At 40.5% G+C, this 26,290-nt stretch overlaps 1 protein-coding gene across 2 annotated transcripts in view; it reads left to right on the forward strand.

Moving 5' to 3' along the window:
• usp32 (ubiquitin specific peptidase 32) overlaps window positions 1-26,290 on the forward strand; it is a 216,231-nt gene that overhangs the window by 26,672 nt on the left and 163,269 nt on the right. For both annotated transcript variants that reach the window (XM_078224932.1, XM_078224933.1), the window contains exon 2: window positions 3,933-4,060. In XM_078224932.1, the coding sequence (XP_078081058.1) occupies window positions 3,933-4,060 (128 nt within the window). The remainder of the gene's footprint in view (window positions 1-3,932; window positions 4,061-26,290) is intronic.

Consider the following 26,290-nt stretch of genomic DNA (forward strand, 5'->3'; position numbering starts at 1 on the left):
TGTTGAGCCTTAAATTTCTAGGTGTTCAGGTCATCAACAATCTGTTGTGGTCCCACCACACCAATGCTATAGTTAAGAAAGCCCACCAATGCATCGACTTTCTTGGAAGGCTGAGGAACTTCAGCAAGTCCACTACGACTCCAATTTCTTTACAGATGCACCATAGAAAGCCTCCTTTCCGGATGTATCACAGTTTGGTATGGCTCCTGCTCTGACCAAGTCTGCAAGAAACTACACAGGGTTGTGAATGTAGCCCAGTCCATCACGCAAACCAGCCTCCTATCCATTGGCTCCTTCTACGTTCCCTATTGCCTCGGAAAAGCAGCCAGCATAATCAAGGACCCCATGCACCCCAGACATACTCTTCCACATTCTTCCGTCGGAAAAAAGATACAAAGTCTGAGAACACGTACAAACCAACTCAAACAGCTTCTTCCCTGCTACCATCTGACGTTTGAATGGACTTATCATATATTAAGCTGATCTTTCTCTTCACCCTATCTGTAACTGCAACACTATATTCTGCACCCTATCTTTTCCTTCTCCCCTATGTACTCTATGAACAGTGTATTTTGTCTGTATAGTGTGCATGAAACAGCACTTTTCATTGTATTCTAATACATGTGACAATAAATGAAATCAAAAATTTGAAATAAGAACAAAAGAAATCTGGGAATACTCGAGCAGGTCAGGCAGCATCTGTGGAGAAAGAATTCAAGTTTCCAGTCAGGATAACTTTTCATCAGAACTGTTCACACAGATGCTACCTGAACTGCTGAGTATTTCCGGCATGTTGTTGTTTTTATTTCTTGTCTGTCACCTGGTGCTTTGTGAACAATGCATAGGATTTTCACAACAATTTTGGCTTGTGTCGAGGTGTTTTTTAACAGCAAAATGTCCAAACAATAATGTTGGGATATAATTTCAATTGCTTTCTATTATCTTTATTAGGTATGAATAGACTGTTTAAAAAATCATTTAAGTTTTTAAAAATTGTCTCATTGTTCCCAATTCTACCATTATAATTAACAACCCTTTGCTCATGAGCATTTTTGTAAAAGAGATGTGTTATCCATGCTTCAAGTACCACTAAAATACATGCTGGATAAAGCTTTGCATTGGATGTCCCTTCAATGAAAAGGGATTTTTTTCTGTGAAAATAGTGATTTATTAATTAATTAATTAATTATATAGATGCTCTCTGAAAAACTCACTTTTGTACATGAGTCCTCGACCCCAAGATGCAAAGCCCACATCAATTCTGTTTCCGATTCCTCTTCATCCTGGCTGATCTGGAATTAGTGGAATTCGTAGCTTTCCTTTTTGCAGTCTTGTATATTAGTTTTTTTTCAGCTACTTTTTGTTCAGCTACTTCAGGTATCCCTTGGAGAACGTTTTGGCCGAGGTGACGGTAATCTTGTTTTCCAGTCTACATGGATGAAGTTGCCCAGGTTTCTGGACTTCCTACCGACCTTGACTTTCTCCCCAAGGACTTGCTCCTGTTACAGAAAATGCAACCATGGGACACTAGTGAAGGAAACCCTAGGTACAAGCTAGGGAAGAAAACCAAAATTGCAGTATTTGAGGATCCCATCTTCCACTGGGTTGGAGAGGTTGAGGGTGAATTTCCAGACTGGTTTCTTCCTGCCCTAAAGATGCACAAATGACTTCAGTGTTGGTGCCATCAGCCCCACTTCTGTCCTCCTGCCAATTTGTTAAAGGTGTTCAAAATGATCACAGTAATTGCCAAACTAAACCTAGATTTTTTAAATTGGTAAGCATATGACAGGAATCAAGATGGGCATTGAATGAATAAACGGGTAAATTGTCAGAATGTGCAGTGTTTCACTATATTTGAATCAGTTTAGCATTGATTAGCTAATGAATACCATTGGAACAAAGCAGGACCCACAGGGGTTATGCGAAATCATTCTTTGAGTAGGCAAAATGAACTGAAAAATTGTTTTTGTGCACTGTTGAATAGGAAGATAGGAATTGCTATATGAAAATGGACCATGATTCGTCTAGTTCCCACTCTCCCATCCTGATAGTTGTACGATTCAACCAGAATGAATAATTATTCCCTAATGCCCATGCCTACCATCTGATGTAAGTCAACTTTACAACATGAGGTTGATTTCATTGAACTTGGTTGTTTTGTGCTGGTTGACTTTTCTGTCAAAGATGTTGCTATCTTTCACATTCAAGACCAGGATTTGGGGACACTTATGGAATAATTTTATCCATGCAGATTGCTGTCCTTGGTTATAGAAGTTCCTGTATAGCTCAAAATTCTCCCCCTGCTAAGAAGTCTAACATCTTTAAACATAGTCACAATTGAAGTGGACATAGTATAAAAGAATGTTTTTAGTTTTGCAGACAGCAGAGTGAAAATATCAGCAGTCTTTATACAATGAACTCTAATATCTTGAACAATAAAATGAGAATTTTGTAAGTACAGTCTGAACTTTGGCATGCTGGAATGAACATTTTTGAATTTGTGCTGCTGTGAAAACTTTATGTAGAGCAATTTGTTTTAATAAATGTTGATTTTCTAATAGTCTAGTAATCTGTTAAAAATAATTTTCAATACTAGATAAATCCAATCCTGCTGGTTTCCATCACACTGCATTTGACTTCAGGATAAATACCTCTAAAATCAATGATCCTGTCTTAACGGTCAGTAAAAGCAGAGGTAAATTGCATTGTACATCTTGCATTTTTCACCAGTTGTTGGAAGTTTTGAAAAAGGTGGATGCAATGCATTGATGTTTTAAAGTTACTGATGAGTGGAGTGAAATCTGGATATTAAACACAGACTTTGCATGGGTTTTCTTCCTCCTGGGCATACAGTTCAAGAGACTGGCTATTTTGGAATTTGAATATTTCTGTTGCAGGATTTGGAAGGGACATTCTGCTCAATATTTTAAGTACTGAGAGAAAATAGTGGTGGGAAGTTTTTCAAACTAAAGTAAAAGCGAATTTGGGAGGTGAACGTGAGGTAAATGTGAAATATATAGTGCAACGCTCACCAGTTGTGAATTTGAATTGCTGTAATGGCACTCAAAGGTTACCTGTGTGATACTGAAATGCTTTAATAGTGATAGGTGTGCAGAGACCCAACCAGCAATCTTCCACTATGGAGTGCAATCTTGATGTCTTGTTCTACCTTAGAACATAACTCCATGTGATTTCATCAGGTGCTTCTCCATTTAAGGGGAATATGACAAGAGGGTCAAGTAAATCTAAATTATTAGAACTATAATTCAGGTTGAGTACTAAATGTGGGGCAGTGTTGGATGAACCAAGTGCAAGTACATCCTACAATGACGAATGGTCACAGAAGGCTTCCGCCAGCTGGTTAGGTGGGTAATTATAGCCTTTGAATGCTTTCCATTCTTAAAATTCTCTCCCGTGAAAGTAGCTAATAGCCAATAAGTTCTTTTATTTAAAAAAAAAACCTCTTTTATAAAATTTAGCTATCTTACTAATGAAATGTTTATTTCCATTTTCAAAGCTGCTTTTGTTCTTGCAGCTGTCAGTAGTCTGCACACGGTTCTACCTTTTGCAATACCATACTGTTTCAATTGCACTCTAAATACAGTGATTTGGGTCTGCTGAATTAAATAAATATTAACTTAATTCACAAATATTTATCATGTCTAAGCAGTACTGGTAGAAAGTATGTACATTTTAACCTGGAAGAAGTACTTTTCTTTTTAATCCACCATTTCATTTTCTGTTTTGTTGTGGTTGGAATTTTTAGTGAGGCTAGCTCTGCATTTGAAACATTTTTGAAATTTGTGCACAGTATCATTACCTTCCAACACAAAATATAACATGAAATATTGATTAAAAATCACCATATTAATTCTAATCTTTGCATTTTTGCACAGTATATGTATGCTAACTGACATTTCATTTTGATACAGTTACAGATGTAGAACTGAAAAGATTAAAGGATGCTTTCAAGAGAACCAGTGGACTTTCTTATTATATGAACCAACAAGCCTTTGTCAGGGAAGTACTTGGAGATGGGGTTCCACTGAAAGTTGCAGAGGTGAGTTTTTGAATGTATTTGCACAGTGTGAATGCAATAATCTCATAAATTAGAAACCCAAACGGTGCCAGCAAGTTGTTAAGGTCATTGTTTCACCTAGCATGTGGAAGTTCCAGAGAGATTTAAACCAACTGGGATTATTTTCATGTAGGAAGGCAGGTAACTGAATAGGGCTGCGTTTTAAGATTTTTCTATATATTTTAGCAGATAGTGCATATAAATGTGCCAGGTATAGTTGTTCTGCCAAAGTTAATTCAAATCTAATGTTATCCAAGAATAGCAGAAATAGGAGTAGACTGTATATCCTGTATGGCTCATAAAGCCTATTCCACTATTCAGTATGATCATGGCTGGTTTTGAGCTTTAAATCCAATACCCAGCTGCTCCCCGTGTCCCTTAATTCCCTGAGCGACCAAAACTCTGTCTATCCTTGCCTCAAATGTATTCCACAATGGAGTATCCACAAGTCTGGGTGGAGAATTCTATAGAAACTTTGAGTGAAGCAATTTAACATCTCAATTCTAAATGGTTGTTGGTCCATTATTCTGAGACTGTCACCCCACCAGTCATCTGTCTTTTAAATTCCCTGACCAGCCAAAACAATCTCTGAACACCTACCCAATTGAGCCACTTGAAAATTTTGCAGGTTTTGGTGAGATTGCCTCTCCTAAACTTCAGAGCACAGAAGCCCAATTTATTTAGTTGCTCATCATAAGACTACCCTCGCCCGAGAGACCAATTGCTGTATGTTTTTTCTTAAATGTAGAGATAAAAACTGGACACAGTATTCCAAATGTCGTCTCATCTGAACCCTGTAAGACTTGTTTATTCTAATTCATCACACTCCTGACTTGTCTTGTAGATTGTGGATAGGCTTTGGGGACTCAGGAGGTCAGTTACCTGCTGCAAGATTCCCAGCCTCTGACTTGCTATTGTCGCCACAGTATTTTTTATGGCTAGTCCAGCTGAGTTTCTGGTTAATGGTAACCCCCAGAATGATGTTAGTGGGGAAATTCAGCAATGGTAATGCCATTGAACATCAAGGGGTTATGGTTCGATTCTCTCTTGTTGGAGATGGTCATTGCCTGGCACAAGTATGGTGAGTGTTACTTGCCACTTGTTAGTGCAAGTTTGGATATTGTCCAGGTTTTATTGCATTTGGTCATGGATTGGTTCAGTACCTGAGGAATCACGAATGGTGCTGAACATTGAGCGAGGTGTTGTTCCTGGTGTGCCCTTCTTCACTGTTCATCGAACCAGTGTTGATCCCCTGGCCTGATAGTAATGGTAGAGTGGGTGTAATGCTGAACTATGAGGTTACAGATTGTATTTGAATGCAATCTTGATGCTGCTGATGGCCCACAATGTCTTGTGGATGCCCAGACTTGCATTGCTAGATCTGTTTGAAGTCTATCCCAATTAGCACACTGGTAGTGCCACACAACACAGTGAAGGTATCCCCAGTGTGATGACAGGACTTTGCCTCCACAAGGACTGTGCACAGGCTACTCATACCAATACTTTCATGGACAGATGCATCTATGACAGTCAGGTGGTGAGGATGAGATCAAGTATGTTTTTCCCTCTTGCTGATTCCTTCTGCGGCAGACAGTCTAGTGGCTATGTTCTTTTGGTTTTGACTAGTTTGGTCTGTGGTGGTGCTACTGACCCACTCTTGGTGATGGACATTGAAGTCCCTCATCTAGTGTACATTCTGTGCCCTTGCCACTCTGCTTCCTCCAAATGGTGTTCAACATGGAGTATTGATTCATCAGCTGAGGGGCGGGATGTGGTGTTTTATGTTGTTTATCATTGTTGTAAACTAATTTTATTAAGAACAGAATATGTATACATTATGCAGGCCTACAGGCTAGTTTCAGCTTGTATTTACATGTGCCATCTGATCCCCAGGTGAGGTGACTCCATGAAGTATTGAGTGTACTGTGTTATGTCTAATACTGGAATCCACTACACAATCACTCTATCATGACATTTCCCATTTTCAAAAAACAAAAACACTGAATTAGTTTCTATTAGAACATAATAGATGGAGTATAGCCTACTCAAGTATGCAAAATATCTTATTCTTTTGCACCCTATTTTGATCAGTCTGTTTTGTCTTTTGCTATCTTTGTATCTCTATGGCTTTTTTACAATTCTTCCACTGACTGTCAAAACAGAAATGATTTTGAAGGACAAGAGGCCTGCTTCAGCATGATCACCTTGGTTTTCAGGACTCGGGCTTTGTCTGGTTATCTGTTGTTTCACTGTTGGATTCTGGTTCTTGATCTTCAGCTACACTTTCTGGTTCAGAGCACGGTCATGTTACATTTGTTTTCCGTAGGAATTTACGGTTTTTCCTTTACTGCTGTCAGATTGGAGATTGCACTATGTAAGACCTTGGTTCTCCTGTGATTCCGGTGACAAGCAGGATTCCTGATCCCTCCCTGCTGAATCCTCACTATCTCCCATGTTCAGTTTAGACAGATGTCGGGCTCCTCGATCAAAATACTGTTTCTGCTTCTGCTGTCTGTTTGAGCAGATCCTGCATATTGTGGCTCACTGACTGTAGAAATAGCAGTTGGGGCAAAGTTGGATGCTTAGTTCTTAGTCATGTCCCCATCAAGACTTGTGCTGGAAATGAATCAGTGCCCTCTAATGTAGTATTCCTGAAGTGTAGCAGGGCCAGATAGCGGTCTCCTCTGTCCACCTTTGCCTTTGTCAACAGGTTGTTTTTTTTAAGGTTTGCATGGTACGTTCCACCATTCCGTTGGATTGTGGATATTTGGAACTTGAAATAACGTGGCAAAACTCCCAGTCTTGTGCAAATTTGTGAAGTTCAGTGCCTGAGAATTGTGGACTGTTGTCTGAAATGAGTACTTAAGATATACCATGGCAGGCAAAGATTGATTTCAAATAATTATAGTGATGTTCTTGCTGTTCTTTCTCAGCAGCACAGTCTCAAAAAAACTTAAAAGTAAAAAATCTACTGCTAGTAGGTACTCATTGTTGTAAAATGTGAACAAGTCCTTGCCAATTTCTGTCAGGGCCACTCTGAAACACTTGCATGATTGAAGTGGTTATTTTGTTGTGATTTGCTGTTCTTTTGGCACACTACACATGCATTCACCATTTCCACAATTTGTGCTCCCATTCCAGGCCAATACATTACATCGAGCTCTTCTCCTGCATGTTTGTATGCTGAGGTGACTTTCATGTATGAGTTGTGGCATTTCTTTCCTCTGTTGCAGGAATTATCTTTTTTTCCCTTGAAAAATATCCCCTCTGCTACATGAAGTTCCCCTCAAAAGTTCCAGTACTCTAGTACACCAGAAAGGACTCTTCCATTGTGTGGTCCAACCATTTTTCACAAATTGCTGCAGTTTCCTCGGTGGCATCATCCTTGGTTGCTTCCTTGAACTCATCTAATGTCCGTGATGTACATTTCTTTGTCTGATTTGTATTTAACTCTGACCTGGTACTTCTGCAGATACAGTAATAATCTGTGGTGTACAATTCAGTGGCTTTTGAAGTACAGCTTTCAAAGGCTTATGATCAGACTCGACCTCCAAATTTTTGCCATAGAAAAACTGGTGGGAGCATCTAGGCCAAACACAATTGCTAGCATTTCTTTCTCTATTTGGGTATAATGTTGCTGTGATTCAGTCATTGCCTTTTAAACATATCCCACTGGTGCTTCATTTTGCTAGAGGACAGCTCCAAGGCAGGTTTTTGAAGCATTCATTGATATCTTGACTGACATCTTAATACTTCAGCATTGGTGTCTGGGTCGGTGTTCTCTTTAGACTGGACAAAGTTTCTTGATAATTTTGTCTCCATTGCCATTCCACATCACTTTGTAGAAGTTCTCTGAGAGGTGCTGTCAGGTTTGACGTGCGGAATGAATTTTCTAAGATAGGTCATCATGCCAAAAAACCTTTGCCAAATCTTAAATTCTGAGGTGGTGTGTTCATTGCTTCAATTTTATTCTGGTCCGGCTTCAGTCTCTTGCTTGTTAGCGCATGTCCAAAGTACTTGATTTCATGCACTTTTGCTTTAAGTTCCTTTCTCTAGCTCTTGCTTGCACTTGCCTCAGTCTGTGGCATGTTCTTCTAATGTGACTCCCCAGACCAGCATCAACATAGGTTTGCATGCCCTCTAACCCTTCAAGCAGCTGTTTCACTGTTCTGTGGGTCACCTCGAGTTGAATTAATACCAAATGATAAGTGTAAAAACCTGTAGCACCCAAATGGTGCTGATGGTACAGAGATAGGAACTGTGTTCGTCCATCTTGACCGTATCCAGGACTGAATAGTATTTAGCATCAGCTACCTTAGATGTGTTCTCCACTACTGTGGACAATTGCTCACGCTCTCTTTGTACTTGCTGGTTTTGATCTCTGGGATCAAGACATGCTTACCCCAGTCCAATGCTGGCATCTCCACATCAAGACAGACACAGATTCCTATCTGAGGTTTCCCCAATTACAATCGGATAAACCCACTGTGTCACACCTTCGATTTTCTTAATATGGAGTTTCTCTGTTCTGTCCAACTCTGCTTTCAGTCAATCTTTCAACATTACTGGTATTTTCCTGGGTGGGTATATTTTAGGTATCTCAATTTTGTCAATCTTGATGGTGTGTTCTCCTTTTAGGCAACCAATCCCCTTGAACACATCTTTACTCACTAGAGATATCATCGGACAATCATTATTTTCTTGATTAACTTTGGAGGTTTTCACAAACCTTGGTTCCAAGAATGAGTGTGGTGTCATTTTTCACCGCTATAAATGGAAGTCCTTGAGACTGTTTTTCGTAGTTCACTTAAGTGTGCATTGACCTCCTACAGCAAATATTTGAGCTGTGGAAGTAGATAGTTTCACTTTTTTAGTTAGCTGTTTTCCATTGCTTATCTTATGATACAGACTTAATGGGAATGACCTTTGCTTGAGCACCTGTCAAGCTTGAAATCCACCATCATGCTGGCAATTTTTGAATTTGGAGTTACTGCAATGAAAAATTCCAATTCTGTTTGCATCGTCATCTGCAATTGTGTACTTTCGTCAATTTACACACCGTTGCAAAGTAATTTAGTTCATCACCATTCTTACACTGTTTTACCATAAGTGGTAAATGCCTTGTTATGCATCAATGGCATTTAAATGTATCAGTAGCAGTTTTATTATTTTTACCTTCAGGCTATCAATTTTTTTTTCCTCAGCACTCTTTCTGTTCAACTGCATCGAGCTGCTTGAATTTGTGAGGTGTAATCGCTTCCGTCATATGTTTAATCTGGCATTTTGTTGCCTCAGCCACTCTGCAGATGTTTATTGTTATTTCCAGTGTGAGATCCACTTCAAGCAAAAGATGTTCTCAAAGAATCATTTGTGATCCTGCAGATTATTCTATCTTGGAAATGTGATTCTTCAAGCTCTCTAAGTTCAGACTATTTTAGCTTGTTTCTCAGCTCAGTCAGATACTAACTAATTATGTCACTGCCTTGCGTGCACATAGAAAATTGTGTCTTTCATATGTGATGATTCTTTTAGAGCTGTAGTAAGCTTTGAATTTTCCCATTATTTCTTTCAAATTGTTTAGTTTCTCATTTTCAAATATGAATGTTATAATTCATACTGAATTATAATAGTCTTTCAAACTGAAAAACCTATCTAAAGTTTCCCAAGAGATGATCAAGCCAGAGACCTTCTAAATAATTGACATTCAACGGTGTTACCATCACTGAATCCCCCACTGTCAACATCCTTGGGGCTACCATTGACCCGGAACTTAACTGGACTCACCACATAAATACAGTGGCTACAAAGTACAGCATAGGAACAGGCCCTTTGGTCCTCCAAGCCTGTGCCGATCATGATGCCCTAACTAAACAAAAAAGGTTCTGCCCTTATTTAGTCCGTATCCCTTTATTCACTCCCTATTCATGTCCTCACACAGATGCCTGTTAAATGTTGCGAATGTGTCTGCTTCCACCACCACCTCTGGCAGCACATCCCAGGCACCCACCACTCTCTGCATGAAAAACTTGCGCTGCATATCTCCCTTAAACTTTCCCCCTCTCACCTTGAAGCTGTGCCCCCTTGTAATTGTCACTTACACCTGGGAAAAGCCTCTGACTATCCACCCTGTCCATACCCCTCATTATTTTGTAGGCCTCTATCAGGTCTCACCTCAGCATCTATCTTTCCAGTGAAAACAATTCTAGTTTATTCAGCCTTTCCTCATAGTCAACACCCTCGAGACCAGGCAACATCCTGGTGAACCTTCTTTGCACTCTCTCCAAAGCTTCTACGTCCTTCCGGTAGTGTGGTGACCAGAACTGCACGCAAAACTCCAAATGCAGCCTAACCAAGGTTTTATATACCTGCAACATGATTTCCTAACTCTTGTACTCAATGTCCTGGCTGATGAAGGCAAACATGACATATGCCTTCTGAATCACCTTGGCCACCTGTGTTGTCACTTTTAGGGAACTGTGGACCTACATGCCCAGATCCCTCTATGTTAATGTTCTGAAGGGTTCTGCCATGTACCCAATAATTTACAACTGAATTTGATCCTCCAAAATGCATCACCTCGCATTTGTTCAGATTAAACTCCATATCCATCTGTGTCCAAGTCTCCAATCTATCTACATCCTGTTGTATTCTGCGACAATCCTCGGCACTATCAGCAACTCCACCAATCTTCGTGTCATCCGCAAACTTACTGATCAGACCACCCACATTTTCCTCCAGATCATTTATATGTACTGGAAACAACAGAGGTCCCAGCACTGATCCCTGCAGAACACCATTAGCGACAGATCTCCATTCTGAAAAACACCCTTCCACTGCTACTGTCTTCTATGACCAAGCCAATTGAGTATCTATCTAGCCAGCCCACCCTGAATCCCATGTGATTTTCGTTTTTGTACCAGTCTATCATGTGGGACCTTGTCAAACGCCTTAAGTCCATATAAACTACATCCACAGCTCTCCCCTCATCAATTCTTTGTCACCTCTTCAAAAAAACTCAATCAAGTTGGTGAGACATGACCTTCCCCATACAAAACCATGCTGCCTGTCACTAGCTAGTCATTTTTCTTCCAAATGTGCATGTATCCTTGTCCCTCAGTATCTTCTCCAAAAGCTTCCCCACCGCAGACACAAGCTCATTGGCCTACAATTTCCTTGATTATCCCTGCTTCCTTTTATAAACAAGGGAACATTAGCTATTCTCAAGTCCTCTGGAACCTCATCTGTGGTCAAAGAGGATGTGAAGATATCTGTTAAGGCCCCAGCTATTTCTTCCCGTGTCTCCTGCAGTAACCTGGGATAGATCCCAGGCCCTGGGGACTTGTCTACCTTAATGCAATTTAGGGTACCCAAAACTTTCTCTTTCGATATATTGACATTCTCTAGTGCATTCACACACCCATCCTTGACCACCATCCATCATGTCCTTTTCCCTGGTGAATACTGATGCAAGATACTTGTTCAGGATCTCACCCACTTCCTGTGGCTCCATGCGTAACTTCCCTCCATTGTCCCTAAGTGGGCCTACTCTTTCTCTTGATACCCTCTTGCTCCTAATACATGCATTAAAAAAAAGCTTTGGGATTCTTTTGATTTGATTTATTATTGTCCCATGCATTAGTATGCAGTGAAAAGTGTTTTCTCTTGTGTGCGATACAGACAAAGCATACTGTTCATAGAGAAGAAAAGGAGAGGGTGCAGAATGTGGTGTTACAATCATAGCTAGGGTATTTAATATAATTTAATACACTTCAATATAAATTAGGTCCATTAAAAAGTCTGGCAGCTGGGAAGAAGATGTTCTTGAGTCCGTTGGTGTGTGACCTCAGACTTGTGTATCTTTTTCCCGATGGAAGAAGGTGGAAGAGAGCATGTCCGGGGTGCGTGGGGTCTTGATTCTGCTGACTGCTTTTCCGAGGCAGGAAGGGAGTGTAGACAAAGGCAATGGATGGAAGGCTGGTTTGCGTGATGAACTGGGCTTCATTCATGACCTTTTGTATTTTTTTGAGGTCTTGATCAGAGCAGGAGCCATACCAAGCTGTGATACATCCAGAAAGGATGCTTTCTATGGTGCATCTGTAAAAGTTGGTGAGAGTCATAGCGAGTATGCCAAATTTCCTTAGCCTCCTGAGAAAGTAGAGGCAATGGTGGGCCACCTTAACCATAGCACGGCGTGGAGGGACCAGGACATGGTGGTGGTGATCTGGAAATCTAGAAACTTGAAGCTCTCAACCATTTCCACTTCATCCCCTTGATGTAGACAGGCATGTCCTCCACTATGCTTCCTGAAGTCAATAACTATCACCTTTGTTTTACTGGCATTGAGGGAGAGATTGTCATTGCACTAATTCACCAGATTCATGATCTCTTCCCTGTGCTCTGTCTTGTCATTGTTTGAGATCCAAACCACTATGGTGGGGTGTCATCAGCAAACCTGAAAATCTAATTGGAGGAGAATTTGGCCCCACAGTCATTGGTGTATAAGGAGTATAGTAGAGGGCTGAGGACACAGCCTTGTTGGTCACTGGTGTTGAGGATAATCTTGTAGAAGGTGTTGCCTATCTTTACTGATTATAGTCTGTGGGTTAGGAAGTCTAGGATCCAATCGCAGATGGAGGAGTTGAGCCCTAGGCCATGGAGTTTGAAGATGAGTTTTGTAGGATTCTCCTTAATCCTGTTTGCTAAAGACATTTTCAGGGCCTCTTTTAGCCCTCCTAATTCCACATTTAAGTTCCTTCCTAATTTCTCTATACTCCACAAGGACTTCATCAGCTTTTAGTTTCCCAGACCTATCACATGCTTCATTTTTTCTTTTGACTAAGCTTACAATTCCCTTGTCATCCATGGTTCCCAAATGCTGCCATTTCTGTCCTTCATTTTTGTGGGGAAATGCATGCCCGGCACTTCAATCAGTTGACCTTTTAAAACCTTCCACAAGTCAGCAGCTCAGAGGCAAGGAATGCTATGGCGAGTAACTCACCACCTGATTCACCAAAGCCTGTCCATCATCTACAAGGCACAAGTCAGGAATGCGATAGAATACTTACCTGGATGAGTTTAGCTCCAACAGCACTCTAAGCTTGACACCATCCAGGTCAAAGCAGCCCAGTTGATAGGCATCCCACCCACATACATCCACACCCTCCACCACCAATGCTCAGTAGCAGCAGTGTGTGCTATCTACAAGATGCACTGCAGAAAATCACCAAAGATTCTTAGACAGTGACCCGAGGCTGGAATTGAACCCAGTTCCCCGGCGCTATTAGGTAGCAGTGCTGACCACTGTGTCACCCTTCGAAATATATTGCCATTCCTTCACAGTTGCTGGGTCAAAATCATGGAATTTCCTCTAATGGCATTGTGGGTCAACCCACAGCACGCGGACTGTAGCATTTCCTGAGGCAGTTCACCACTGCCTTAAGGCAACTAGGGATGGGCAATAAATGCTGGCCAGCCAGTGATGCCAGGTCCCACAAATGGATAAAAAAAGAATTTAAAAAGTTGAACTTAAAAAAAGTACAGTAAAATCTAGTGTCATGTCTACTGTAATCTTCTACTTTTCAAAGGGAAGATCACAAGACTTGTGTTGAAAAAGTTAAACCAAAACACAATGGGTTGGATATTTGATATCTGAATACATTTAAAATTGATTTAGAATTGCTAACAAATGAAAGTACTTTGAGAAAATGAGAATAAGAGTTCATATATTGCAGTGGCTGATGACACAAGAATATTTCATTTCAGTTCTGATCCTTTTCGATAAGCTGGCTGAGATTTTGCAAATATGTAAATGAGGCTTCAGCTGAGTGTTACAACATAGAACTGGATAAGTGAAGTCACTCGCCTCTTATGACTATGTTGCAATGCAGCAATCAATTCGGTAGTTTTGTTTATTTTACCTCTGATATGAAACAGAAAGAGAAGATATCTGCTATATGCTACTCTAAGAACTTGTAAACAACTTTTCCATTCAAAAGTTTCTAATTTTGCTATAGTACAGAATTGAAATGTTTCTACGTAGCCCAGAAATGAAGGACAGATTTCTTTTAATGGCTGAAATATTTGCTACTTTTCATTAATAACTGCTGGCTTTCTAAGGTTTGCTGTGGCTCTTTGTAAATGTTAGGGACTAGATCAGGAATTCCAAGGTATATTGTGAAGTTAGCCGAGATCCTAGTTTATTTGATTTTGGCATTAGTATGAGCATAAGATGTTTTGTTCCAAATGTGATTCTGTTGACACACAAGGTAGTTGTTTATTAAAACAAACTTTATTTAAGAACAAAGTTAGAATAAAAAGAATTAGCATAACTTTTACCAATTAAAAGACTTGAATAGCTATATATCTCCAGTCCCAATTTAAGCAATAGTCCCAAGGACATAAATCCTACTTTGGAACCAATTAGCATCAAAAACCAATATGCTCACATGGATGCCAGATTTCTAGCCTCTTATCCACGGGCAGAGATCCAGAAAGACACCTGTCTTCTGACTCCCACACAGCAGACTCCAGAGAAAGATCTAACTTCAAACAGCAGGACTTCAAAGAAAGAGATCTCTGTCTCCAATTGTCAGAGAAAGTGCTATTTCCACAGCTTCCAGCAACAACTGAACTGTGTTTCTCTGAGCATAAGCCCCAACCTGTCACATGCCTTTTCCTGTCAAAAGCCAAATCAAACTCCACTCTGAAAAACCCCAGGGGAAAGCATTAACATAGCAGCCCTGCATTAGTCCATATTAAAACAAGCATTCCAGCAATTAAGATCAATTATGCTGCTACAGTAATAACAGGGGATGCCAGCTATACACATAATGGCACTGATAAATATAAATGACTCCTTAAAAAAAATCCTGCGCAAGAAATATGACACGTACATTTCTTAAAGGCGCAGTATCATCACGTGCTTTTGCTTTACATACAAAGTGCAATTTCATGTTATTTCACTTTAGATTGAACATGTTTCAGTGAAAGATCTTGAAAGTTTCAATCCTCAATTTGTGCAAATACTAGCATTGAGTTCGTGGATATTTGTATACTGTAAGTAGATTGTCTGGAAAAAATTTTTTTTTTAAAGAATATAGTTAGCATGTATAGTTAAAAAATTAACGAACTTTTACCAATTACAAATAAAAACAACAAACACCTGATGTATAACCCTTAATGACTATATGTAATGTTCCAATCAAAACCGAAATTTCCAATAAATAAAACCCTTCAGATTTATCACTGTCCAGGTTAAAGCTCACATGATAGTAGAATCCAGTTCCCTGGGTTGAATGCTGATTTTAAATGATCTTGAAAACTCAGAGCAGCCTGTATCAGCTCCCCAAAACACCAAAGCACAGATTAATTCAGCATGACAACAAGCCTTTCTTTCAGCTAACTGGTAAAATTTTCAAAGCAAAAGAGAGAGAGAAAGAGACTTATTTTCAGCTTGCTTCTAAGACTGCCTCTAACACTGCAGCCAAAATGAAACTGAAAGCTGAAAGCTTCAGTCACCTGACCTCCCAGTTTTTTTCTCTCCTTCCAGCAATGACATCACCCAAGGCTGTGACCATGATTATGAAAACCTCTTAAAGGATGATCAGCCACGATCGTAATGAATGGTAGAGCAGGCTCGAAGGGCCAAATGGCCTCCTCCTGCTCCTAGCTTCTATGTTTCTATGTTACACTCGCATCACAGAGCACGTTCTTGCTGATATTGTACATATTGAAATCAACACGTGTACCACCATGCTTTCCTGTGCAAATTTATTGAAAGAGGAAATTATTCATGTAATGTAAATGTGATTCTACTGCCATATGAGGAGCAAAAAGCCTTTGAGCTGGCATTCACCTGTTTTGGAGGCAATTGTACTGCTACTGATGATGGTGATGTGAACTGTATCACGGTGGCAGTGGAGCCCTCTGCCTCGCCCTGCAGAATAGCCATGAGGAGGGAGGAGGGGCATTATTTCCTTTTCATCAAATGTTTCTTTTTTCTGCTGTGAGGATTGATTTGGTGTTAAGTTACATCTCTAAAGGAAACTACTCGCCCAGCTATTCCTTAATAAAATGGCCATTCATGTGTTTGCCTAGAATGCAGCAGACAACTGATGGGGTTGGGTATTATGCAGAAAGGAAGTAAATGTAAGGACATACTGTCATGAGAGGTTGATTCTGCCTTCCGTTCCCTAATTTTGTCCCAACTGCGATCCTTTAATTCTGCACAAACAAGATATTAAACCTAGTCTTTCTAGTCTGCAAAGCACAGCTATGAATTGTCTAAACTAGTTGAGCTATTCTAAAGTTTTCAGATCTAATTGATTGTTCACTGTCCAGTCTGACAGTTTTCTACATACACATAGTAATCACTTGATTTTTGAAAAAAAGCTGCAATTTGATTGCTGACTGCAAGTGAGGAAAGTTATAGAAAGAGATCTTGGAGCTTGAGTTAAATAATATTCTCTGATCGCTGTTACTAAGCCCAAATATATAGATGGCAGAGTAGGCTTGGTTGTGATAACTCATGGATGTAAAACTGGCATAGAACATAGGAAGAAAAGATACCAGAAAGCTGCTGTCTCTTGCCCAGCATGCCATTTTTGTGAGGGGATTAAGGGAGTTTGGAGAAAGGAAAAATGCCTAATATATTTTCATTTCCTTTTCTTCTAAGTGTAATGCATTTCAAGCTTTCTCTCCATTTAAGTTTACTCATTGAAATTCACAAGCAGTACCAGTACAATCACAATTGCACAAGACGAGACATCAAATCAATATTAATAAGTGCAAATAAATGGGATTTCTTTCGCACCCATTTATCACCTTTGCAGAATAATATTTGGGTGATGTGGATTAAGAAAAAGACTGGATCAGAATACCAATCCATTCAACACCAGTTTTACAAAATTTTAGTTTTGTAATGTGGCCAACCAACATTTTCCCGAGACTAAGTTTAAACTGGCAATATGTTCCCTGCAAAGTAAATGGCTATCTTGATTTGGTTTTAAATCAGAAGGTTGCAGGCTCAAATCCCACTCTAAAGATTTAAGCAAACAATCTAGGCTGAGAATTCATTCAGCACTGAGTGTGCTGAAGGTACCAAATTTCTGATGAAAAGTTAAATTAAGGCTCTCTCTGCTAATTCGGATGAATGTAAAATATTCCATGGCACTCAAAGTAGCACAGGGGCATTTTCCTGGTATACAGGCCAACTTTTATCCATGAGCCAACACCACCAAAATGGATTACTGGTCATTTATCTAACTGATGTTTGTGGAATATTGCTGTGCACAATTTGGCTACTCTTCAAAAGTAATTTGAATATAAATTGCTTTGTGACCAGTTGAGGGTCTAAAAAATGCCATATCCTCAGTTTTTAAAAAACTGCCTCAAAACTCATCATTGAAGTATACAGTGCAGAAGGGGGCCATTTGGCCCATCGAGTCTGCCCCAACCACAATCCCACCCAGGCCCTATTCCCAAAACCCCATGCATTTACCCTAGCTCGTTCCCCTGACACTAAGGGGCAATTTAGCATGGCCAATCCACTGAACTCGCACATCTTTGGAAACTGGAGCACCCAGAGGAAACCCACACAGACATGGGGAGAATGTGCAAACACCACACTGACAGTGACCCAAGATGGGAATCGAACCCGAGTCCCTGGCGCTGTGAGGCAGCAGTGCTAACCATTGTGCCACCGTGCTGCCCATCATCTCTGTGACCAAATCTTTTGCCGCCACCTGCCTCAATCTCACTTTCAATCTTCCTCTGTGGCTTGGTGTCAATTCATAGAGGGTGAAAAAGCTACAAAATTATTTTTGTATTTGAAAAAGAAGTAAAAGTTCTCTGTAGGTTAGTTGCTTTGATCAAAGTACATCAGTTTTTTGTTAAGATTGCTGATAATTAGCTCCTCAGACTGAAGGTAAATCTTCTGCCATTAAATTTTTGATTAGAAAAGCAACAAATAAAGGAGGAAATGAGATGTATGGACCATCCTTTTTAATTTTTTTAGAATAAATTAATTTGAGTGTAATGCCAAGTGGTTCTGATCAGCTCACCACATCCTGTGGCCTGATGTATAGTTTGCCATCATTGGTTATTGTAATTCTTGGTAAATTGTAGAAACCTCTTGTCCACATCTTTTCTTGGAATCATATTTGTCAATGTACGCTTACTGGATTAATTCAAGAGACTCTTCAGCACCAAAATGTAACATTCAAAGTAAGTGAGTCATATGGAATACTTGATTTCCAAAGAAACATATGGCCAATTAACCTTCGTTTTTAATTCATTGTAATGGTTCTCACTTACTTAAATTACAATGTACTTAGCACCAGCAATGAATCTTTTAATCTGTCATTTGACCAGCAAAATAAATAGTCCATTTTCAAGTTATGTACCTAAATAAGGCATTGGACAGAATCGTAGTAAAACCTATGAAATTGTGCTGTCTGGACCAAAAACAGGTCCTGAGCTGATCGAGGTGGCTGTTGCTAGGATTGCAGGGAGGGGACGAAGGCACCTCCATTTTGAGGTGTTCTCAAAGGTCAGGTATATTTTCTTCAAACTATTTTGGGGCCAGGCAGGCCCTGGCCCTCTAGAAGCTATGCACAGTTGTGGCCTCCTTGCTTGGGTTTGTGTTAGAAGCACTTCAGCGAGGTTTTTAGGCTGATTCCTGGGATGAAGGAGTTGACTTGAGGAAAGATTGAGCTGGTTGGCTTGCAATACTCATTGGACTTTAGAAGAATGAGAGGCGATCATATTGAAACATAAAGATTCAGAGGGGGCTTGACAGGATAGATGCAGAGTGGATATTTCCTCTTGTGTGAGAATTTAGAACTGAGGGCACAGTTTAAAAATAAGGGGTCCCCCATTTTAAGGTGGGGATGAGGAATTTCATCTCCCAGTCTTTTGAATTATTTTCCATAGAGAGCAATGGAAGCTAGGTCATTGAAGATATTCAAGGCTGGGTTACAGATTTTTGATCGACAAGAGAGTTGAGGATTATGCAGGACAGGTAGAAAAATGGAGTTAAGCCAACAATCGGATCAACAATGATCTTATTAAATGGCAGAATTGGCTCAATAGGGCATGGCCTACTGCTATATTTCATCATCTCTTGGAGAGTTAAAGTCTCCTGCTTTGGGATTAGAACTGCAAGGTTGGCTATGCCTGCAGGATCTCTCTGTGGAATATGGATTTGCCATTAAGGAGGACCCCTACCACGACTTTTGGGATCTGGGTAAGCAATTGTTGTCATCCTTGCTGGGAGACAACAATTGCTTACCCAGTGGTCTCCCAATTCCTGACTTAATTTGAGTTTGTTTATTTGGTTTGACCTAAAAAGAGGGCAAGGGCAGCAGATGACCATAAATTAGCCAATCGATTGATATTATTTGGCTGTCCACCACCAGCTGCACCTTCCTGCCATTGGGAATATCCTGTGGCAGTAGGAAGCTGTTGGGCTTTCCTTCTCAGTCCCTCCATTGCCATTTTAGGAAGTTTCCTACTCCCAGCTCATCTCCAGAGGCCTGGTAAAATTCAGGCTATATTTCTGCTATGATTCTCCAATTAAAAGTATGAAAGAAATACAGGAAAAAACCTACATTGGTTCAACCAGCCTATCTATACTGTTGTAATTTATGCAGCACAATACATGCATCCAGAGTTAGGTAATCATCTGGAGAAGTGAGAAACCAGTTAAGAGCAGTGTGTGTGGGGTTGGGGGGAGGGGGGGGCGTGGTGGTTTTAGGAGGGGGAAGAGAGAGAGGAGAATTCTTCTTGGATCCCTGTGGGTGATCAATACAAAGCGACTGCGCTGACCCTGTTTAACATTACAAAGTACCTACATCTTTTATGAGGTGATCTTTGCCCTTGTCAGAAATAGGTCCATCTCTCATTTGAAGGTATTCATTGAACTTGCGCACTTTTGATTGTGGTAAGGCATTTTATCAGATTTGGCTTCAAATAAACATAGTTGTTACGTAGTGCTTTAGCTTCTCTTTTCCCTTCTGGTCACCGAATTCCTGTATAGAATGGATCTTGATTGAGGGGAAATATTTTAGCTGAATGTTTTTTTTTCCTAGTTCATTTTTATTCCATAACTGTTTTGCATTTGAAAATGTAGATATATAATTTATATTTAATTTAGATTGTATTGCAATTATTCTTGGTCCCAAACTTCAATGTATATTGTATATATTATAATGTAAAGTGCAAAATATATATCCTAGATTGTAGTTGTGCGTTGTGACGCTACTATGTCTTTAAGAAATGTATTTGTCATGTTCAATGCAAGAGGCCCGTCAGGCCTCTTGCATTGAAATAAATGCAGATTAAACTGTATGTATTTCAATGCAAGAGGCCTGACGGGCAAGGCAGATGAACTCAGGGCATGGATGGGTAAGTGGGACTGGGATATTATAGCAATTACTGAAACATGGCTAAGGCAGTTCAATGTTCCAGGGTACAGATGCTAGAGGTAAGAGAGGAGGGGGGAATTGCACTTTTGATTAGGGAAAACATCATGGCTGTACTGAGAGGGGATATATCCGAGTATTCGGCCGCTGAGTCTATATGGGTAGAACTGAGAAATAAGAAGGGGGAAATCACTTTGATAGGGTTGTACTATAGGCCCCCAAATAGTCAGTGGGAAATTGAGGAGCAAATATGTAAGGAGATTACAGATAGCTCCAAGAAAAATAGGATGGTAATAGTCAGAGATTTTAACTTTCCCAACATTGACTGGGACAGCCATTGTGTTAAAGGTTGGATGGCAAGAAATTTGTTGAATGTCTTCAGGAGGAATTTCTCATTCAGTATATGGATGGCCCAACTAGAGAGGGGGGTAAAACTTGACCTCCTCTTGGGAAATAAGGAAGGACAGGTGACAGAAGTGTTAGTGAGGGATCACTTTGGGACCAGTGACCATAATTCTATTAGTATTAAGATAGCTATGGAGAATGATAGGTCTGGCCCAAAAGTTAAAATTCTAAATTGGGGCAAGGCCAATTTTGATGGTATCAGGCAGGAACTTTCAAAAGTTAATTGGGGGAGTCTGTGGGAAGGCAAAGGAATGTCTGGTAAGTGGCAGGCTTTCAAAAGTGTGTTAACCAGGGTTCTTGGTAAACACATTCCCCTTAGAGTGAAGGGCAAGGCTAGCAGAAGTAAGGAACCCTGGATGACTCGGGGATATTGAGGCCCTGGTCTAGAAGAAGAAAGAGGTACATGACATGCATAGGTAACTGGGATCAAGCGAATCCCTTGAAGAGTACAGGGGGTGTAGGAGTAGAGTTAAGAGAGGAGTCAGGAGGGCAACAAGGGGACACACAATTGTTTTGGCAGATAAGGCAAAGGAGAATCCAAAGAGCTTCTACAAATATATAAAGGGCAAAAGAGTAACAAGGGAGAGAGTAGGGCCTCTTAAGGAACAACAAGGTCATCTGTGTGTGGATCCACAAGAGATGGGTGAGATCCTAAATGAATATTTCTCATCAGTATTTACTGTTGAGAAAAGCATGGATGTCAGGGAACTTGGGGAAATAAATAGTGATGACTTGAGGAGTGTACATATTACAGAGAAGGAGGTGCTGGAAGTCTTAAAGCGCATCAAGGTAGATAAATCCCCGGGACCTGATGAAGTGTATCCCAGGACATTGTGGGATGCTAGGGAGGAAATTACGGGTCCCCTAGCCGAGATATTTGAATCATCGATAGTCACGGGTGAGGTGCCTGAAGATTGGAGAGTGGCAAATGTTGTTTAAAAAGGGCTGCAGGGAAAAGCCTGGGAACTACAGGCCATTGAGCCTCACATCTGTGGTGGGTAAGTTGTTGGAAGGTATTTTGAGAGATAGGATCTACAGGCATTTAGAGACACAAGGACTTAGGGGCAGTCAGCATGGCTTTGTGAGTGGACAATCATGTCTCACAAAAAGATTGAGTTTTTTGAAGGGATAACCAAGAAGGTAGATGAGGGCAGTGCAGTTGATGTTGTCTACTTGGACTTTAGCAAGGCTTTTGACAAGGTACCGCATGGTAGGTTGTTGCATAAGGTTAAATCTCACGAGATCCAGGGTGAGGTATCTAAATGGATACAAAATTGACTTCTTGACAGAAGCCAGAAGGTGGTTGTAGAGGATTGTTTTTTTAAACTGGAGGCCTGTGACCAGCGGTGTGCCTCGGGGAGCAGTGCTGGGTCCAGTGTGATTTGTCATTATATATTAATGATTTGGATGAGAATATAGGAGGCATGGTTAGTAAGTTTGCAGATGACACCAAGATTTGTGGCATAGTGGACAGTGAAGAAAATTATCTCCGATTGCAACGGGATCTTGATCAATTGGGCCAGTGGGCTGACGAATGGCAGATGGAGTTTAATTTAGACAAATGCGAGGTGATGCATTTTGGTAGATTGAGCCAGGTAGGACTTAGTTAATGGTAGGGCATTGGGGAGAGTTACAGAACAAAGAGATCTAGGGGTACATGTTCATAGCTCCTTGAAAGTGGAGTCGCAGGTGGACAGAGTGATGAAGAAGGCATTCGGCATGCTTGGTTTCATTGGTCAGAATATTGAATACAGGAGTTGGGATGTCTTGTTGAAGTTGTACAAGACATTGGTAAGACCACAGTTGGAATACTGTGTGCAATTCTGGTCACCCTCTTATAGAAAGGATATTATTAAACTAGGGAGAGTGCAGAAAAGATTTACTAGGATGATACCGGGACTTGATGGTTTGAATTATAAGGAGAGGCTGGTTAGACTGGGACTTTTTTCTCTGGAGTGTAGGAGGCTGAGGGGTGATCTTATAGAGGTCTATAAAATAATGAGGGGCACAGATCAGCTAGATAGTCAATATCTTTTCCCAAAGGTAGGGGAGTCTAAAATTAGAGGGCATAGGTTTAAGGTGAGAGGGGAAAGATACCAAAGTGTCCAGAGGGGCAATTTATTCAGAGAGTGTCTGGAACAAGCTGCCAGAGGTAGTAGTAGAGGTGGGTACAATTTTGTCTTTAACAAGCATTTAGATAGTTATATGGGTATGATGGGTATAGAGGGATTTGAGCCAAATGCGAGCAATTGGGATTAACTTGGGGGTTTAAAAAAAGGGCGGCATGGACAAGTTGGGCCGAAAGGCCTGTTTCCATGCTGTAAACCTCTGACACACTGTTTCCTGTGAAACGTAGAACCCCCATAGAAAATTTACAGCACAGGAGGAGGTCATTTGGCCCATCTTGTCCATGGTAGCCTGAGGATCCCGAAGTTCCTGCACCCGGCCCATAATCCTCTATCTTATAGCACTTAAGGTACAGATCCAGATCTCTGCTGCTACCACCAACTCGGGCAGCGAATTCCAGACACCCACCACCCTTGGCCTTGTGTTCAATCCACGCCTACTGCCACTTATTTTGAATCCATGTCCCTTTGTTCTAGAACACCTCCGGGGGAAATAATATCCTGTCCATTCTATCTCTTCCCCTCATAATTTTGTGCATCTCTATCAAGTCACCCCCCAACCTTTCCAATTTCTCTTCATAGCTACATTTTTCTAGCCTTGGCAACATTCTTGTAAACCACCTCTGCACACTCCAGAGCAATTATGTCCTTCCTGTAATTATGGTGACCAGAACTGCGCACACTGCTCCAGTTGTGGCATCACCAGTGTTTTATACAATTTACAACATTATATCCTTTTATATTCTATACTTCTGCCAATGTCGTTGAGCATTCCATATATTGTTTGGCAGGGACTTTTATACTTCAACACTGATTATGGTACTGATTGACTGCAACTGGTAGTCCACATGCTGATAATACAGAAGAATAATTGCTCCGAGTTAATGGAGTCTTTGCTTTCATCTAAGCTAATGCATTTTTGTTAGTCTCGGTTTTCAGAATAGGGTTTAATTCGGTTGATTGACGATAAGTCAGAGCCCTGTGAATGGGCAGAGCTAAGCTTTTTGAGAGAAAAAGCAGGCAGTTGCCATTTGAATTAAAATTGGAAAGTGCAACTCTTTCGCTCGTTCTCACTCACTCTCTCTCTGGAAAATAAAGTCTGGGACCTGCTAGAAATTAGATATCTCCAAAAGGCAAGATGTGTTTCCTCCCCCTCTTTCTCTCTCTCTCTCTGGAGTACTGCTATGTGAAAACCAGTCTTGCTCTAGAGTTCTGCTGTTTGAAGATGGGTTTCTCTCTGGAGGCTGCTGTCCAAGAGTCAGAAGAAAAGTGTCTCTCTTTATCTCTGTCCAGAGGAGTTAAAAGTCTGGAGGACTGGAGGGGGTGGCACGGTAGCACCGTGGTTAGCACTGCTGCTTTATAGCTCCAGGGACCTGGGTTCGATTCCCGGCTTGGGTCACTGGCTGTGTGGAGTTTGCACATTCTCCTGGTGTCTGCGTGGGTTTCCTCTGGGTGCTCCTCCCAGAGTCTAAAGATGTGCGGGCTAGGTTGATTGGCCATGCTAAAATTGCCCCTTAGTGTCCTGGGATGCATAGATTAGAGGGTTAGCCGGTAAAATATGTAGGGATATGGGGGTAGGGCCTGGGTGGGATTGTGGTCGGTGCAGACTCGATGGGCCGAATGGCCTCTTTCTGTACTGTAGGGTTTCTATGGACTGGCAACTCGCACAAGCCTGTGTTTTTCTAACTGATTCTGAAGAGGAGTTTATGTCTATGGGGATATTGCTTAAATTGGAACTAATAGAGATAGCTAGCAGTTAAGAATTATACCTTGTCATGTTTAAGTATTTCAATTGGTAAAAGTTATGCTAATTCTGTTTGCCACAGTTAAACTGTATTGTTAAATAAAGTTTCTTTTAATAAAAACTTCCTTGTGGGCCAATAGAATCGCGCCTGCAGTAAAACGCCTTATACTCGCATACATGCCAAAATCAAAAACAGTTGGGCTCAAGGCTAACTTCATAATATACTTTGGAGTTTCTGATCTAACAGCATACACTTACTGCATTGGTGTCATTATTAATTTCAGGACTGATTTCACTTAGATGCAGTAGTTCTAATGTATTATTTGCAGTCCCCAACTGGGTTTGTTTGTGCCAGTCGTGTTTTGGAAGTTATTTTGCTTGGGTGAATTGGAATGCATTCTGGATGCTCAGGTGCAGTTGACTTGAGAGCCAACAACTGCAAATTGATTAGTACCAGGAAACAGATTTTGAAAATTTTATGTTGGGTTATCTTTGGGGGTCTTTGTTTTTTGTAGACTGGGGTCTTTTCTATAATGTCTCAGTTCACTTGGATCAGGCCAGGTGGTCATCATGCTGAGGTGCACAGACTGATTACAGTGAAAAGGAATCTTAGAATATGCCCAGATTGGGCTTCGGGGTCACTAAGCTGGAATGCATTTTATGGAAGGGTCATGGAAGGAGATTTAGTTGTAACTTTGAAAAGAAAATCTAACAAATATTTGAAGGGAAAAGATTTACAGGGCTAAAGGGAAAGGACAGTGGAGTGGGATGAACTGGATAATTCTACCAAAGAGCCAGCAGGCACAATAGGCCAAAAGGTCCCCTCTCTGCAGTATTATTCTAAACCTTCATTTTATAATTGGTTGTTGGATTGAGCTGTTTAAGCTGCTCCCTTTTACTTCTGTTCCAGTGAGGTGCACCACCTTGAATGTAACAAGTCCCAACGAGTGAATAATACACAGAAGGTACCTCTCGATGGATGAACCTTGTCCCATCTCTTCCCCAACACCCACAAAACCCTCCCCTTTCTTACTGAGTTTGTTGTGAGGAGGAATATATTATTCGATTCTGTGAATTTTCTGTTTATTTTGCATTGTAGAATAGTCCTTTAAATCTAAGGAACAATAGTCTAAATTATTAAACCAGTTCATTTTGGCGTTTAAAGGTATCCAATGGACAAGTGCAAATGTTTTAAACACCTAAAACTGAATTTTAAAATTGCATGCTATAGTGGGCCACTGCAACAAATCAATTTTTTTTGGAAAAGGAATATCCTCACCATATGTTTTCTTTTGGAAATTTCCTTTTTATTTGTGTTGCTAAAGGAGAAGTTAATGAATGAAACAATCCAATTTTTTTATTGATTAAAAAGAATTGAGATTGTGCAGAAATATCTTGAAGATTCATGGGTTTTAATGAGCAAAACATTGAAAGAAAATTGATGTTTAAAAGTTGAATAACTGTCATCCACTATTAAGCTTGGGTACTAGCCCATGTGAAGCACTTAAAAGTGAAC

This window comes from Mustelus asterias, chromosome 12, assembly GCF_964213995.1.
Source record: "Mustelus asterias chromosome 12, sMusAst1.hap1.1, whole genome shotgun sequence".
NCBI lineage: Eukaryota > Metazoa > Chordata > Chondrichthyes > Carcharhiniformes > Triakidae > Mustelus > Mustelus asterias.